The sequence below is a fragment of the Podarcis cretensis genome (assembly GCF_951804945.1).
Source record: "Podarcis cretensis genome assembly, chromosome: 16".
NCBI lineage: Eukaryota > Metazoa > Chordata > Lepidosauria > Squamata > Lacertidae > Podarcis > Podarcis cretensis.
The window spans coordinates 15669753-15685957 of NC_137186.1; the positions used below are offsets into that span (position 1 = coordinate 15669753).

General features: G+C 47.7%; 1 protein-coding gene across 1 annotated transcript; it reads left to right on the plus strand.

The window, feature by feature from the left end:
- LOC307205328 (solute carrier family 22 member 6-A-like) lies at positions 1 to 13903 on the plus strand. The gene is made up of 10 exons (XM_079957576.1): positions 1 to 445; positions 2848 to 2951; positions 5468 to 5622; positions 6600 to 6768; positions 7488 to 7611; positions 8275 to 8390; positions 9283 to 9497; positions 10522 to 10630; positions 11788 to 11991; positions 12999 to 13903. Exons 1-10 carry the CDS (start codon positions 62 to 64, stop codon positions 13087 to 13089), a joined length of 1671 nt encoding a protein of 556 aa, XP_079813702.1. The 5' UTR covers positions 1 to 61; the 3' UTR covers positions 13090 to 13903.
- The last annotated feature ends 2302 nt before the right edge of the window (positions 13904 to 16205 follow it).

The following is a 16205-nucleotide window of genomic DNA, read 5'->3' on the forward strand; positions in this document are numbered from 1 at the left end:
ACTTGTCATAAACTGATAACTGCATCTTAAACCACAGCATCGTGCTCTCCAGCCAGGCGCAATGGGTTTTGCCGAGCTCCTGGAACACGTTGGCAGCATGGGACGCTTCCAGATCATCCACGTGGTCTTGTTGTCCCTCCCCATTTTCATGATGGCCAGCCACATGATCCTGCAGAACTTCACCGCAGGTACCCCAGGCCACCACTGCTTGGTCCACCACCCCAATGGCACTTCTGGGAACCAAAGCCTGGAAGCAGAGGCTCTCCTCAAGGTCTCCATCCCCATGGATGAGAAAGGGCAGCCCGAGCAATGTCGCCGCTTCATCCACCACCAGGGGCAGCTCTTGAATGCCATCATAGCGAACTGGACCGAGATGGACACGGAGACATGCAAGGATGGGTGGGTGTACGACAAGACGGTCTTCCCAAGCACCATCGTCACCGAGGTGAGGACCAGCGTTGCTCAGGGCCAGGCTGCTGAGTTGGTGGGTGTTGTTCTAAGTCAGGGGTGAGCAGTGTTTTCTCCATGCAAGGGCCACACTTCCTTTGAGGCGATCCCTTTGGGGCCACATGGTGCTAATGGGCAAGGCCATCGAAAGAGGTGGGGCCAGATTCAGAAGTGGGAGGGGCTACCAGGCTGCACCTCATTTGGTAGAATCTCAAGGTTGTGGGTTCGATTCCCACCTTGGGCAAAAGATTCATGCATTGCAGGAGATTGGACTAGATAACTCTTGTGGTTAGGGCTGGGAGATATATCGCTATATCATCCCAAACCAATTTGAAGTGATATCGGCTTCATAATTTTTGACCTGGCAGTTTATCACATCTCATGATATGTGTGTGTGTGTCGTGCAAAAATCACAATGTGGGAGAAACTGTGAAGTCAGCCAATGCTTTTCTCGATTCCTGCATCCCCTGTTATCTCTGCTGGCTAAGATCTCCCTGTCTCCTGCAGGGGGCAGAGAGTCACAAGGGCAGGTGCTGGCGAAAAGCACAAGTCATGAAAAACCATGAAGCCAGCCAATGCCTCTCCTTAGCTCCATGCTTACTTCAGACATCGTGATCTATCGGCATATCACGATGTTTAGCTGGGGATATGTCACAGTGTTGAAAACCAGATATCACCCAGCCTTGCTTGTGGTCCCTTCCAACTCTACAGTTGTAGGATTCTATCCCCTCTTCTCTTTTCCTACCATCCTGCTCTTTCTGTGGCCCCCTCTTCTGTCTTTCCCTTTCTGAAGTCCTCTTCTCTTTGTATCTTCCTCCCCATCCAGCAGGATGCCCCGAGAGGGACAGATCATGCTTGCCATATGTCCAATCACCCACAGAGAGGGCTTTTGGCACTTAAGATTCAGGACAGACAAAAGAAAGTCCTTCTTCACACAGTGCATAGTTGGAACTATGGAATCCACCCCGCCCCCCACAAGAATTGGTGATGGCCACCAACTTGGATGGACTGAAAAGAGGTTTAGACAAATTCATGGAGGTAATGGCTATCGGGGGCTACCAGCCATGATGGCTATGCTCTGCCTCCCTGCTCAGAGGTGCTATGCTTCTCCTGGATAGCTCAGTTGGTAGAGCGTCTGACTCTTAATCTCAGGGTCATGGGTTCGAGCCCCGCGCTGGGCCAAAACATTCCTGCATTGCAGCAGGTTGGCCTAGATGACACTCGTGGCTCCTTCCAACTCTACAATTCTATTATTCTACCAGTTGCTGGGAATTGCAGGAGCAAAGGGTGTTGCTGTTGCTCTCAGGGCTTCCCAGAGGCAGCTAGTTAGCCACTGTGAGAACTGGATTAGATGGGACCCCTTTGGCCTGATCCAGCAGCTCAAGCTCCTATTGTGCTCTTACGTTCTTAGATCAAGGGCTGCAGGAATTTAGGCAGGTTGCCTGTTCCTTTACTAAGCACACCAAGAGGCATTTTGAGGTCAGGGCTTGCGTGTATCGTGGACTGCTGAAGCTTGCATCACACACCAGCACAGAGTAGGGTCCCAGGTAGGTGCAGAATTTAGCTTTCTTGAGATCTCAATTGGCAGGCATATGTCTACCCACTATGCCTGTGGTAGGCAAGCTAGAAGCACCTCATGTTGTGTAGTCACAAGTCTAAGGAGAACCCTACTGGATCGGAGCAGGCTTCAGAAGGAAACAACAACTTATTTATACCCCACCCATCTGGCTGGGTTTCCCCAGGTACTCTGGGAGGCTTCCAGCACAGCCTGAAGACAAAAGCCCTTCCCTCTTGCTGATCCCTCCCTGCATATTTGGTAATTAATGGTAGACACCTCTTGTTCGTGGGGGCTCCATTTAGCTGCCCTATAATCATAGAACCATAGAGTTGGAAAGGACCCTGAGGGCAATACAGGAACTGCAGCTAAAGAATCTCTGAGAGATGGCCACCCAACCTCTGCTTAAAAACCTCCCAAGGAAGGAGAGCCCACCACCTCCTGAGGGTGTCTGTTCCACTGTCAAACTGCTCTTATTGTCAGAAAGCTCCTCCTGATGTTGAGTTGGAATCTCCTTTCTCGTAGCTTGAATCTATTGGTTTATATCCTTACCCTCCAGAGCAGGAGAAAACAAGCTTGCTCCATCTTCCCTAGTTCAGTGTTGTTGATAGAGGCCACAACATCAGAGCATCAAAGGAGCACACTAGATCAGTTGAAAGACATGTCTAGTCCGGCATCTTTCTTCTCACGGTGGCCGATCAGACTCCTGGAGGAAGCCCAGAGGCAGGGCTTGAAGTCACTAGCCTTTGTGGTCTACCTAAGGAGGGAAGAACTTCAACACCACCCAGCCTTTTCTGAATCGTTTTGTTTTCTCTTCTCTGCCGCCCCCTTCCGCCCTGTTGCAGTGGGACTTGGTGTGCTCTGCGCGAGCTTTGAAGCAGATGGCTCAGTCCCTCTACATGGCTGGCGTGCTGGTGGGAGGAATTGTCTATGGAGGCCTCTCAGACAGGTGAGGAGAGCCAGCAAATTGTTTGTTTTCATTCATTTATGCTATTTCAATGGTTATCCCACCTTCCTTCCAACATGGAAGCCAAGGCGATGTGTTTAAGTTTCCCAGGTGTTCACCCAAGCAAACATACCAGATCCAGACCAGCTCAGCTTCAGCAGAGTGATGACCTGATGTGCCCTTAGGCCATATTCTGGGCCTACTGGAATTCTCTAGAGACTCTGAGATGCTGAGAAATGTCTATGGAGCATGTACAAAGTACTGTTCTACAATTGACAGAGCAGCCTTAGTTTGCTTGTTAACAACATACTTTAGAGGTGACTGCAGTAGTATGCAGAGAGAGTGTATATAAATTGTTTAAATCACTATAAATAAATGCCTTTGCAGCGCTAAACTAGTATTGCATTGAAGATATGCCTGCTATTTGTTTTATTTTGTTTTTATGGTGTTTTATTGGCTTTATATTATGCATTTCTCTATCTTTTTGCACTTCTAGGGTATCATAAGGTTATATCCAATGTTAGTGCTGCTCAGAGTAGACTCACAGAAATTAAAGGGCATGACTAATGTAGGGCTGTTGCTTTGAATGGGCCTACTCTGAGTAGGTACAGCCGTTGATGTTTAGTGGTCTCAACATTTTGTAAAATCATCATCATTATCATCACATAATTAAATTTTGTACACTTCTGAAATGTGACAGCATTTTCAAAGCCAACTTTTAGAATTTCAGCCACTGTTGGTGATGGTTTTAGAAACTCACCTGTGAAGGATGCTTGAATTGCAGGATTCCATACTGCTTTTGATGCCTCCTAGAAATTGTTTTTGCTTAGACAAGCCTATCCAGATAGCATAAAGTTGACATGTATTTTAACATGTATCAAATTTTATTTGATAATGTGTTTTTTAAACTGTTTTTTAAAAGTTAACTTGTTTTAAACTCCGAATTTTATTGATAATGTTAATGTATATTTTATTTAATGCATACAAATCCCATTTTTCACACACACCACAAACACACAAATTTAAGGGCTCTGTGGAAGGACACATGCATTCCATGCTGAAGCTCCCAAGTTTGATGCTGAGCACCCATAGTTCAAGGAAAATAAAGGAAGCCATTGGTCCATCTAGCTCAGTACTGTATACACTGACAGGCAGCAACTGTCCTCAAATAGTAGGCAGTGGGAAAAACTCTGAGTTCCCAGAGAACCAGGATAGCTACTGCCAACCAGAGCAGACAACACCAGGCCAGACAGAGAAGCAGCCTGTCCTGCTGTGCGGGAGCTCAGAGGTGGAGCATTTGCTCTGCGCCTGCCCAGTTCTGGGAGAGCTAGAGGCCCACAGGCGAAATCAAGGCAAAGGCAGGACCTTGGACAGCACCAAGCACACTGTCCTCCAGCCGCAGATACAGAGGATTGTTGGGTTTTCTTTGGAGGGTGTGCTCTGTGAGATGTAATTGACACAATAGCAACACATTAGCAGTGACTGTCCACACATCAGCTTTTTTTAAAAAATTGCTGATTAATTTATAACACATCAAAACCAATTTAATATTAATTTAATACACCCCCCAAAAAAAAAAATTGGTTCCCCACTCTCTCAGATATATTCCAATTCATCCACTTTTACATGCTGCACAGATTTGTCTCTAATTAATATCAATTTTTCTTTTTTTGCAAATTCCTTGTCCTTTGGCTGTCCCTTTACCACCTTCCCTAATAGTTGCCACACTGTTGCTGTCTGGAGGCGAACTTTTACACTATAGCACAAAAAAGCGGGACAAATAAAAAATAAAAATAAAATGGAGTGTTTGTGTTTGTGGTATGAGATGGCTGGCATGTGTGCCTGAACTCTGATAACGGCTCTTTGCTTGCCTAGACAGAGTCTAGAGAAACTTGTGTGTGCATGTGAGCCTACAAGTGCCAAGGTCAACTGTGCATCCATTACTGCTCCTGGTTTTGCCTCTGATCACACACACCAAATTACGTACATGTTGCCCCTGGATGGTTGCCCTGGGGAAAATGTGGCCCTCCAGTCGAAAAAGGGCTAGACAGACAGCCTTTGAGGCTGTCTAAGGGACCTTCCAGGGACACAGGTGGCACTGTGGGTTAAACCACAGAGCCTAGGGCTTGCCAATCAGAAGGTCGGCGGTTCGAATCCCCGCGACAGGGTGAGCGCCCCTTGTTCAGTCCCAGCTCCTGCCAACCTAGCAGTTCAAAAGCACGCAGTGCAAGTAGATAAATAGGTACGCTGCGGCGGAGAGGTAAACGGCGTTTCCGTGCGCTGCTCTGGTTCGCCAGAATCGGCTTAGTCATGCTGGCCACATGACCCGGAAGCTGTACGCTGGCTTCCTTGGCCAATAAAGTGAGATGAGTACTGCAACCCCAGAGTCATCTATGACTGGACTGAACGGTCAGGGGCCCCTTTACCTTCAAGGGACCTTCCAATGTCCCTGTCAGGAGTTGCTTCTCAAAAGCCTCTCTCTTTCTTTCTCTTTTCTCCCTCCCTCTGCTACCTCGCAGGTTTGGACGGCGGCTGATTCTCATCTGGTCCTGCCTGCAACTGGCTGTCACAGGGACGGCCTCCGCCTTCTCCCCCACCTTCAGTGCCTACTGCACCCTTCGCTTCCTGACAGGGATGGCCTACTCTGGCACTGTCCTCAATATTTTCTCTCTGTGTGAGTTGGATTTCCCTCCCCTTCCCATTTACACTCACTCCTCACTTTAAGCCAGAAATGTGGCCCTTCAGTTCTCTCTGCCTGGCCCTCAGGACTCTCCCCAGGCTATGCTCCTCACTGATCCTGCCTGCCCCCCACCCTCTGTAAGTGTTTTGGCCTGTCTGGAACATGTCCTCAAACTCTGATAAGGCTTCTTGCTTGCCTGGATAGAGGACAGAGAGGGGTGTGAGCAAGTATAAAAGAAGCAAATCACATGTGTGGAAACTAGGATGCTGTAGAAAGGTAAGATTTGCCTTTTTCTGGCTGTGTCTGCTTTTGCTTCTGGCCCCACTCACCACTGGCATGTGGGCCCCAGGAGGTTATTATTTATCATTTTCTATTTATTAAATTTATATACCACCCTTTGTCAAAATATCTCAGGGCGGGTCACAGAATAGGAAAGGATGCCTGGAAGGAAATGTGTACCTGTCAACTGCCATGGAAAAACTGGGACATCCTGGGGTTTTTTCCTGTGAGAGCATGGCAGCCATTTTATTATGTGAGCCACCCTGAGATCTCCAGGTATAGGGTGGCTTATAAATTCAATGAAGAAGAAGAAGAACCTTGCTCTCTTGTGATTGTGAGCCAAGATCCCACCCTGAAAAAAGCATTTTTTTCCCATCACATGACCCAGAAGATGGTGTCTAGATTTTGGCCACTTCGTATTGGAGGGTATGGAAACGTGATCCTCATGCCAAAAAGTGGGGTGAGGGACTGACTCAGGATAAATGAGTATGGCTGCAGAGGTAATAGTCTGTGGTGAGTCCCGAGGGCTAGGTAGAGGGGCCTGGAGGGCCACATTTGGCCCCCAGGGACTGAGATTCTCTTCCCTTGAGGTACATGAAGTGAATAGCAACACCACAATCCAGTAAGGTGTTACCTGGAGGGGGCGGACTGCCCCCCACAGCTTCCGTTTCTCTCCCTGCTCCCCCCGCCAGGTGTGGAATGGACGCCCACGAAGACCCGGCCCTTGCTGTCAACCTACAACGGCTTGGCCTACACGATTGGACAGATGATCCTGGCAGGGTTGGCCTACCTCATCCCAGAGTGGCGCTGGCTGCAGCTGACTGTCTCCTTGCCCTATTTCCTCTTCTTCATCTACTCCTGGTAATGTCTTTGCGTAGCTGTGGTTTTAGGGTGGAGAAGGGAAGGAGCAAACCTGTCAAGTTGGGTTCCTCTCAGTTTCTCATTGTCCTCCCCCCCCCTCCCGGTCTTTGGTTCACATCCGTCTGCAATCTCTACAATAAAGATTCCGCAGCATTTTAGTGTGAATTTCTCCTGACATAGGCAAAATTGTATACAAATATGCCTATCTTGATTAAAAAAACAAACAACCATGCACAGATTCCTCTTAGCTCTTTATTTGGGTACCTGAGAAAGAGAAGTCTCTGACCTTATGAGAGCCACAGAGTCCTCTGCCGACACGCAGAATTCAAAAGATTTTTAATGCATAGTCCCATCATATGAAATATAATGTTCACTTCCTCAAAATGAAGCAGAAGGTACAAGGAAAAGTTCTCAAAAATAAACCATCTTTATATCGCAGCACTTTCCTGTTCTGGCAGTTTGTGGTCACAGGTGAAAGCAGGAATTTCACACTTTTTTTTATAGCTAGCTGTCAGCTTCACCCTCCTTCTCATTTTCAAACTAGGACAGAGTCCATATCTCCAATCTAACTGATTTCTCTGATACCTAAAAGGCACATTTTCCCATAGCCATGACGCCTCGCCTAAATGTCCCTCAGTCTGGAGGGGCCCTTGTTGACTCTGGAATGTGTACCTCATCTTTATTTTCCTTACTTCACTGTCTTGCACCCAACCCAACAGGTGGTTTTCTGAATCAGCCCGCTGGCTGGTGTTGGCCAGGAAGCCAGAGCAGGCTGTGAAGGAACTGAAGAGGGCAGCCAGGATGAACGGGAAGCCTGAAGCCAGTAACAAGCTAAATGTTGAGGTGAAATTGGGAGGACGGACACACACACACACCCCAACTAACTTGTTCATGTATTACATTTGTAGCTCCAAAATTCTATCCCCACAATAACCTTGAGTGGTAGACCAGTCTGAGATAAGGATGGGGAAGAAATTTGGCTGGGTTTGCATTTTGATTGGAACTGACCTGATTTGCACTGTTTGCAAATAAATTTCCCATTAAATAATGCTTTTTTGTAAACCATTTTCACTAATGTGTGCATTTCTATGGACACCTTATGCATTTTTTGTACAAATTACTTGTCTGGAGAAGCGAATTGCAATATTTGGAGGTGTGAAATTCAAAGGAAGGCAATGTTTTTGCTCACATATTGTTTCAGAAAATTTGAATCAGGTAGATTTGCCTTTAAATGAGAACGGAATCAAATGTAAGTGTTCTTATCTGCAAAATAGATTTGGCTAACAGTACTCTTAGTGCAGGCAAAGAGAGGAAATGGCCAACTATTTGATTCTGGCAAAGATTCAAGAGCCCATAGTGGTTTCTATCTTCTTGCTATACCTTCAAACCTTCCAGCTTTGATACTTAGAAAAACTGGGAGTGGGGAGAAGCAAAACCTCAGTTCCCCTTCCAGATATTTCCTGCTTGTGCCCAGTAGCCAGAGAATTCTTTTTTCCTCCCTGCCAGCTCTTGAGATCCAGCATGAAGGAAGAAATGGCATCCCTGAAATCCAGCTATACCATTGTGGACTTGGTGCGGACTCCAACCATGCGCAGGATCTCTTGCTGCCTCTGCTTTGTGTGGTGAGTTCTGACAGGAGAGATGTCCATGGGCCGTGCAATTCCACAATTAGTGGAGTCTCCCTTTGCTGTGCAGTTTCTATTAGTGTAAAACCACACTGAAAGGCTCCAGCCCTCAAATCATGAAATTACATTGAATGGCAGTGGCCGGGGTAGAACTCTCAAAACCTGCACCCACCCACTGTCAGTACCATGAAATGTGGTTGTTAGTTAACAGTTGCAGATATAGGCAAAGTGGGACTTGAAAGAAAATGCTGGAGGGTGGAGCATTCTTGGCTCATCATTCCAGCTAGCCATGTCCTTCTGTACGTTACCAGAGTGGTAGCCAGAATTTCACCCTCCAAGTGTTGTTAGACTCCAGCTTCCACCAGGCTTCTAGCTAGCATAGCCAACGACAACAAGGATCATTAGGATGAGAATGGTGATTATGAATTCTTAAATTTGTATACCACCCTATAACCAGGGCGGTTACAACATAAAATCGCAATATAAAAACACAAAATACATAACAAAAACAACCAAATAACACCCACCCACCCACCACACACATTTTAAAAGAGCATTGGATGTCAATCAGCTAAAGGCCTGGTTAAAGAGGAACGTTTTTGCCAGGCACCTAATGGTGTATAATGAAGGTGCCAGCTGAACCTCCCTGGGGGAGGATTTCACAAAGGGGGAGCCACGGCAAAAAAAGGCCTGTTCTTGTGTTGCCGCTCCCAGACCTCTCATGGAGGAGGCACACAAAGAAGGGCCTCAGAAGATGATCTCAGGTTCCGGGCAGGTTCATATGGAGAGAGGCAGCCCTTGAGGTATTGCAGTCCTGAGCCATTTGACGTGGGGTTGGACTAAATGACCCTTGAGTTCCCTTCCAACTCTCTCATTCTTCCACCCCCAGGTTCTCCACCAGTTTTGCCTATTATGGACTGGTCATGGACCTTCAGCACTTCGGCGTCAACATCTACTTGATCCAGCTGGTTTTTGGGGCAGTTGACTTCCCAGCCAAGTTTATCTCGGTCCTCACCATCAGTTACATTGGGCGCCGGTTCACCCAAGCTGCCACACTCGTCCTTGCAGGGCTGACCATCCTGGCTAACATCTTTGTTCCACAAGGTCAGAGAGGAGGTTCTTCTTCTGCCTAGAGGTGTGGGTGGTGCTAAGAATTATCTGAGCACACCACATCAAGCCAATTGACAATGGATGGTGTGGAATGGAGAAGTGCTGTGTTATCCTGGAGATGGAACAACGGGAGTCTCTTCTGGACTTGAGGTTGCACATTGTGTGCACCTTCAGGACCTCAGACAGTTCCCCGTGGAGAAGGGTAGATTTAGAACTGATACAGAAAAGTAATCGAGGTAACCCAGCATGTAGCTCCAGCAAGAATCTGGAGTCAATTGAGGGCTGATGTTAGCGGTTGGGGAGCCTATTCACCTGGAAGGCCGCATTCTTCTTTGGGCAGCGTTCCAGGGGCCACATTTGCAGAGCCAGAGACAAAAGTGGGTCAGAAGCAACAGGAAGCTACCTTACACCAAGTCAGATCATTGCTCCATCTATGTCAACACTGACTACACTGGCTCTTCAAGGTTTCAACCTTTCCCAGTCCTACCTGGGGATGCCATAGGGATTGAACCTGGGACCTTCTACATGCAAGGCAGACACTCTACCACTGAGCTACAGCCCCAAAGTGGGGGCAGAGCAACAGATCTGACCCTTACCATTTCACAATAGGTGGCATTCCAGCCACACAGAAGCTGGGAGTTTCCACACATACACACGTCTAACAACCAGGTAAGCAGGAGACATTAGGTGGTAGGCAACTAATTCTTCACCCAGAGTAGGCCATGGATTTCACTGAGACTGCTCTGCATAAAAATTAGTTGACGACCACCCGTGATCCCAGTTCCAGGGCATAGAGAGGAATGGAAGGCCTCATTCAGCCTGCACAACGGAGGCCTGCAGCTCCATGCCAGAGTGCAGGCAGTCGCAGGTTCAATCCCTCATGTCTCCACATAGGTCCATGGAAGACCTCATGAAGAGCTTCTGTCAGTCACGGAGAAGAGTGCGAGGCTTCAATCCAGGAAATGGGCCAGTGGAGAACCCTTAATGTATCACCAAGCTTTCCCTTCCTTTCCCCCAGATATGCCCACCACACGGGCTGCCTTGGCTGTCTTTGGGAAGGGGTGTTTGGCTGCCGCATTCAACTGCATCTATTTGTACACTGGAGAACTTTATCCAACGGTGCTCTGGTAAGTGAGAATAGGTGTGTGAGAGAGACGTGTCTTCTAGGGAGCTTGCGAAGAATAGATTGGCCTCAAAAAGCAGGGGACACCTGTGGCCTGGGGGTGTGGCCCTTTCACATCCCTTACTCACCTCCTCCTCTTCAGTGCTACCCTTTTCCTCTAGGGGTGGCGAAGCTTTTTCAGACCAGGGGCCACATTCCCTTCTGGAAAATCTTCTGGGGGCCACGTGCCAGTGGTGGGTGGAGCCAGAGGTAAAAGTGGGCAGAGCAATGAATGTGATTCCCCCCCCCCCTTTGCATGGTAGGTGAACTTCTACACACACAACTTTCTCTGCCAGGCAAGCCAGGGGCATTAACAGAGTCCAAGGACACCTTCCAGCCAGGCAAAGGCACTCAGGATGTGAAGCCAGGCCAGTGAGGGGGGTAGTCTGGGGAGATGGTCACAATTAGCCTCTGGGGCAGAAGCCCCCCACCCGTGCACTAAACTACAATGGGAGATTTTGAGGTGCAAGAGCTCACTGCAGCCAAACACTTCACAAGAGTCCAAAAATTCCGTCTGTTATTATTATGTACACACCAAACAGCAGCAGTTACCCAATTTGTTAGGATCAGTGGTGGCCACAATCCTGTGCATAGTTTCGCAGGAGCAAGCTCCACTAGCCTCAATGGTACTTTCGTCTGATTGCATGCTTTGAAATACAAGGAGCTTTCACCAAAGATCAACAACCAGCTGAAGTGCAGCCTTTAGCTTTTAAGTAGAAATGCAAGTAATCTTGCAGAGAAGCACCACCATTTCAACTGCTAGCATGAAGCAGGAACCCCATCAAAGAAAAGGGCAGCCAGCCTCTGTTTGGTTCCTTGCTTCATTTACTGACTTCCTCTATGGCTAAACCGTCATAAGCAAAGTTGAAGGCCTCATTATCACTGCGTTCGGGCAGATGACAACATCACACCTGCTCTGAAGGTTAAAAAAAAGGCTGATAACTACCCCCTGTTGAAGGGGAGGGAGGACTGAGCCTTTATTCTGCTGGGTACCTTGAAGGGTGTGGGTTTTCCAGTTCCTGTTACAGGGAGTGGGGCTGCATTTACTGTGCCTCCTTTGCGGATGCTGGATGGGTCCACTAAGCTGCTGTGTGGATAATACTTTTGCTTCTTGACTTGTAGGCAGACTGGCATGGGTCTAGGCAACACCTTGTCTCGCTTGGGTGGCATATCAGCCCCCCTGGTGAAGATATCTGGGGAGTACCTCCCTTACCTGCCGCACCTGATCTATGGTACTGCCCCCGTGGTGTCTGGGATCGCTGCCATCTTCCTGCCAGAAACCCGCAATGCCTCGCTGCCAGAAACAATCGAGCAAGTTGAGAACAAGTGAGTATTGAAGCCATGAGGACACTTCCCAACATTCCTCATAGGGGGATGGAAAGCTGCCTTATCTTCTTCTTTGGCGATCACTCGTAGCTGAGTAAGATTGTCTTCCATGAACATGGTCTTAATGGTGTGTCCATAGGTGACTTTGGAGGCCAATTCTGGACCCACATATCATTCCACCATGGGGACATAGGTTTCTGGGTGGGAGTTGATCATGGTAAGGGTTTGCCAAACATGCCTTCCTCTTAGCACATTTCTTCCTTACGTGCTGAGTTCAAGCATCTTCAAAGTCCCTCCAACTGGAGTGCTCACAGGCCAGTGTTTCCCAATTGTCTGTGTTTATACTACATTTTTAAAAATTTGCCTTGAGAGAGTCTCTAAACCTCTTTTGTTGACCATCAGCACTATGCTTTCCATTTTTAAGTTCAGAATAGAATAGTTGCTTTGGAAGACAATAATCAGGCATCTGAACAACATAACCAGTCCAAGAAGTTGATGTTGAAGAATTGCTTCGATACTGGTGATGTTTGCTTCTTCCAGTACACTGGTATTAGTTCTCCTGTCTTTCCAAGTGATATGTAAATTTTTTTTGGAGACACTGTTGATGAAATCTTTCAAGTTGGAGATGGTGTTTATAAGTGGCCCATGTTTCACAAGCATACAGTTAGGTTGGTAGTACAATAACTTTGTATACAAGCATTTTGGTTTCCCAAAGGGGTGCATGGGTTGCCAGTTGTGACATACATTGGCATTATTTTCAGCTCTTACTCCACTAGATGCTCTACCACTGAGCTGTGGACCTCACACACACACACACACACACACACAGAGAGAGAGAGAGAGAGAGAGAGAGAGAGAGAGAGAGCTCCCCCTACTTATGTGAACAGGAGAAACAAATGGGTTTGCCCCATTTGATCTACAGAGTGCCGTCAGATGCACAGGCATACATTATATCAGTATTGGGGAGAGTAACAAACTGTATTTCATGGACCTTCTGTCTTGTTCAGATCTCAGGCCCAGAAGGACCCAAAGCAGCAACAGCAAATGGAGGCCCTTCTCGACGCCACCAAGCCTGAAACCACAAAAGATGCTGTTTAAGGAGAGGAGAGAATGGCTTGTGGACTGACTTTGGGGGGTGTTCAGTTCTTGCTGCTTGAGGTTAATCTTACCCTTTGGAAAAAGGCTGGCATGCTCCGTGCTCTGTGTTCAGAAAGGCAGACTGGATGGCATCACTCAAGGGGGCAAAAATCTGGACTTCCTGTAATGGGTGGACTTGATGGTATTTGGACTCTGATGCTGTTTTGCTTGCATTCTTGACCTGCTTTCCTCCAGGCTGATGAAACTTCATTTCTAAAATGGGAGGTGGAATATAGAAAGCTGCTTCTTACCAAGCCAGATCCTACTAGGTCAGTATTGTCTACACCAGCCTTTGCCAAACTGGACACCTCCAGATGTTTGTGGCTCCAACTCCCATCAGCACAGCCAATGACCAGGGGCAATGGGTGATTCAGAGTCCAAAACATCAGGGGGGGGGGCGGACGACCCAAGCTGGTGAAGGCTGACCTACGCTGAAGAACAGCAGAGCTATGGGGCTTCCTTCCACCCTCAACCTTAACAGGAGATGCTGAAGAGAGCTAGCAGAGGAAATGAATATTGTTTGCCTTTTAATGAGATGGTGGCTGAAGTGTATTCAGTGGCCAGGGAAATGCAAAGTGTGGGATGAACAGATGATTTACTGGAAGACATATAACTGCCATGCGAGCAAATCGGGATGAATGCAGGACCTTGTATAACCTCCCTGCGGGCAAATAATAATGAATGCGCAATAAAGATCTGCAATAATCTAAGCTCTGCTTAAGCTTTGTGCAGGCAAGTAGGGATAAATCCTGAATAAACATATTGTCTGAAGGAACCCCATTGTCCAGTCTTTTTTTAAAAAAGCAACAACAACAACAAAACCCAACACAATTTTTATTGGTTTTTTAACAAATACAAACACAATAACCACGAAACATTTACCCAGCAGTACATCTAAGGGTGCTTATTTTTTCCTATTGTCTTCCTTCATTGAACATTTGTCGTGTTTTGATTTGCATTCATACGTCTTCCTGTTCATCATTCAGTCCATCCCACATGTTCCAGCACATTTCCCCATTGCTTTCCTCACTGTAAAAAGTCTCATTGTTTTCTTCTTGTTGCTGTCAATGGATTTGTTGCGCCCAAGCAACAGAGCACTTTGATCCACTTCAACTGTGCAAACCTGGACTCGTCCAGTATGCACTTGAATCCCTCCTCCGAAACAGTGAGCCCAATCCTGCCTTCCACCTCTTTCCACCTGGGCCTCTCCTCCCACCTGGAAGTTGCTTCCTAGGCAGCCACCTCCACATTCATTTTCTTCCCTCCCGGGATCTGCTTGTCCTTCATGAAGCCCTGGAACAAATAAGAACACAGTTCAGCTTAGTCTCTGGCCCTGTTGCTCTTGGCTGGTGGTTTGGAGACTACAGAGTCGGAAATGCAATGCAAGGGGAAAAAAAGGCTCAGTGGGGTTTTTTTTTAAAAGGCTCCAAGGCACTTCACACAGATCGGTTAACACCCTTCCTTCCTCTCCCCTCTGCCTTCCCTTTGTTTTCTTGCGCTCTTGCGTTATGGAACAGCAGGGCTCTCTTACACAGCCATGTGACTGAGGCTGTGAGTGTCTCAGTGGGGACTCCATTGCTTGCTTGCTTACCAACCAACTTTAAGAGATCCAAAAGTGAGATGCTCAGGCTCCCCCATCTCTTATCTGAAGCCCGTGCTGCCCAGTCACTGCTCATGAGAAGGGGCGGAGGTGCTGGCATCTTTGCATGGTGGGAATGCGGTGCAGGGGCAAGTGAGATCAGTGGGGTGGAAAATTCCATCTGCCAATTTCAATTTCCCCCAGTTTCTCCTCCCCCCCCACTCTTAAGCTCAGTTCTCCACATTTCTAAACAGTTTCTGAATTATTTTTATATAAGTCCTCCTAAAGAGTTCATCAACATTGCAGTGCAATTTTCCCCTCATATACAAATCTTTGCCAAGCAATTTCCCCTAATACAATGCTTTTTGGTATATTACTTTCACTAATATATACAGTGGTACCTCGGGTTACAGACGCTTCTGGTTACAGACTCTGCTAACCCAGAAATAGCACCTTGGATTAAGAACTTTGCTTCAGGATGAGAACAGAAATCGTGTGGCGGCGGTGCGGTGGCAGCAGGAGGCCCTATTAGCTAAAGTGGTACCTCAGGTAAAGAACAGTTTCAGGTTAAGAACAGACCTCCAGAACGAATTAAGTTCTTAACCCCAGGTACCACTGTATGCACTACATATGCATAATTCTTTTTGTACACATTACTTGGCAAGAGAGCGTCATTGCCAAATTCAGATAAGTGCACCTTTCAAGGGATGCCGGCTGTGAGTCAGTTTGCATGTTCTCCCCCCCCCCGCCTACACTGGGCTCCCCGATTAGGAGCCTATGGGGGCCAGTGGCTTCTCCAAGCCTTTGCCACGAAGGGCCCAGGTCCCCAGGCTGAAAAGGAACAGGCTTGCAGCCTTGAATCAGGCGAGAAAGAAGAGCGGTCTGCTCTGAGGTTCGGGACACTCTTGGAAAAGGCCTCTAAGCACTTTCAGAGCCCAGATTTTCCTTGCCACTGCAGCAGGCTAGGAAAGGATTAAATTCTCCACCCCCCCCCCCCCTTCTGCCAGATCCGGATCATTATCAGCCCCTCCAGCTGCTGGAGGCAGAAAAAAAACCTGCATGTGAAATATGAAGATGCATTTACTGTCACATCTACTGTGGTTCTCGGATATCTCAACTGGCAGAAGTAGCTTCTAAGCATAGGAGCCAACTCCTAGGGGCTGAGGTCCCTTCGGCCCCCTCCAGTAAAATATTGGAGGGGGCTGGACCCCTCCCAAAGTTTATAGACATTGCCATTCAAATGGTGCACATGTGCTGCATTTTGCGATTGATCATGTGGGGCAGGGCTTACCTGGCCTCCCCAATATGCACCATCAGCTGCAGCCAGCATGGCCATAGAGCAGGATGATGACCAACTGGGTCTAATTTCTCCCCCCATGCTTACTCTGGGTTGGCATTGGGAGCCCCACAGGTGTGTATGCCCCTGTGGGGCTGCTGCCACCCCACAACTCCCCACTCCATCCTTCTTATGATGAGCATAGTGTTGTCACGAAGAGGC

Coding starts and splice junctions, on each gene's coding strand:
- LOC307205328 (XM_079957576.1), top strand. CDS start 62: ATGGGTTTTGCCGAGCTCCTGGAACACGTTGGCAGCATGGGACGCTTC. Junction 8,391..9,282: donor TGCTGCCTCTGCTTTGTGTG/GTGAGTTCTGAC, acceptor TTCCACCCCCAG/GTTCTCCACCAGTTTTGCCT. Junction 11,992..12,998: donor ATCGAGCAAGTTGAGAACAA/GTGAGTATTGAA, acceptor TGTCTTGTTCAG/ATCTCAGGCCCAGAAGGACC.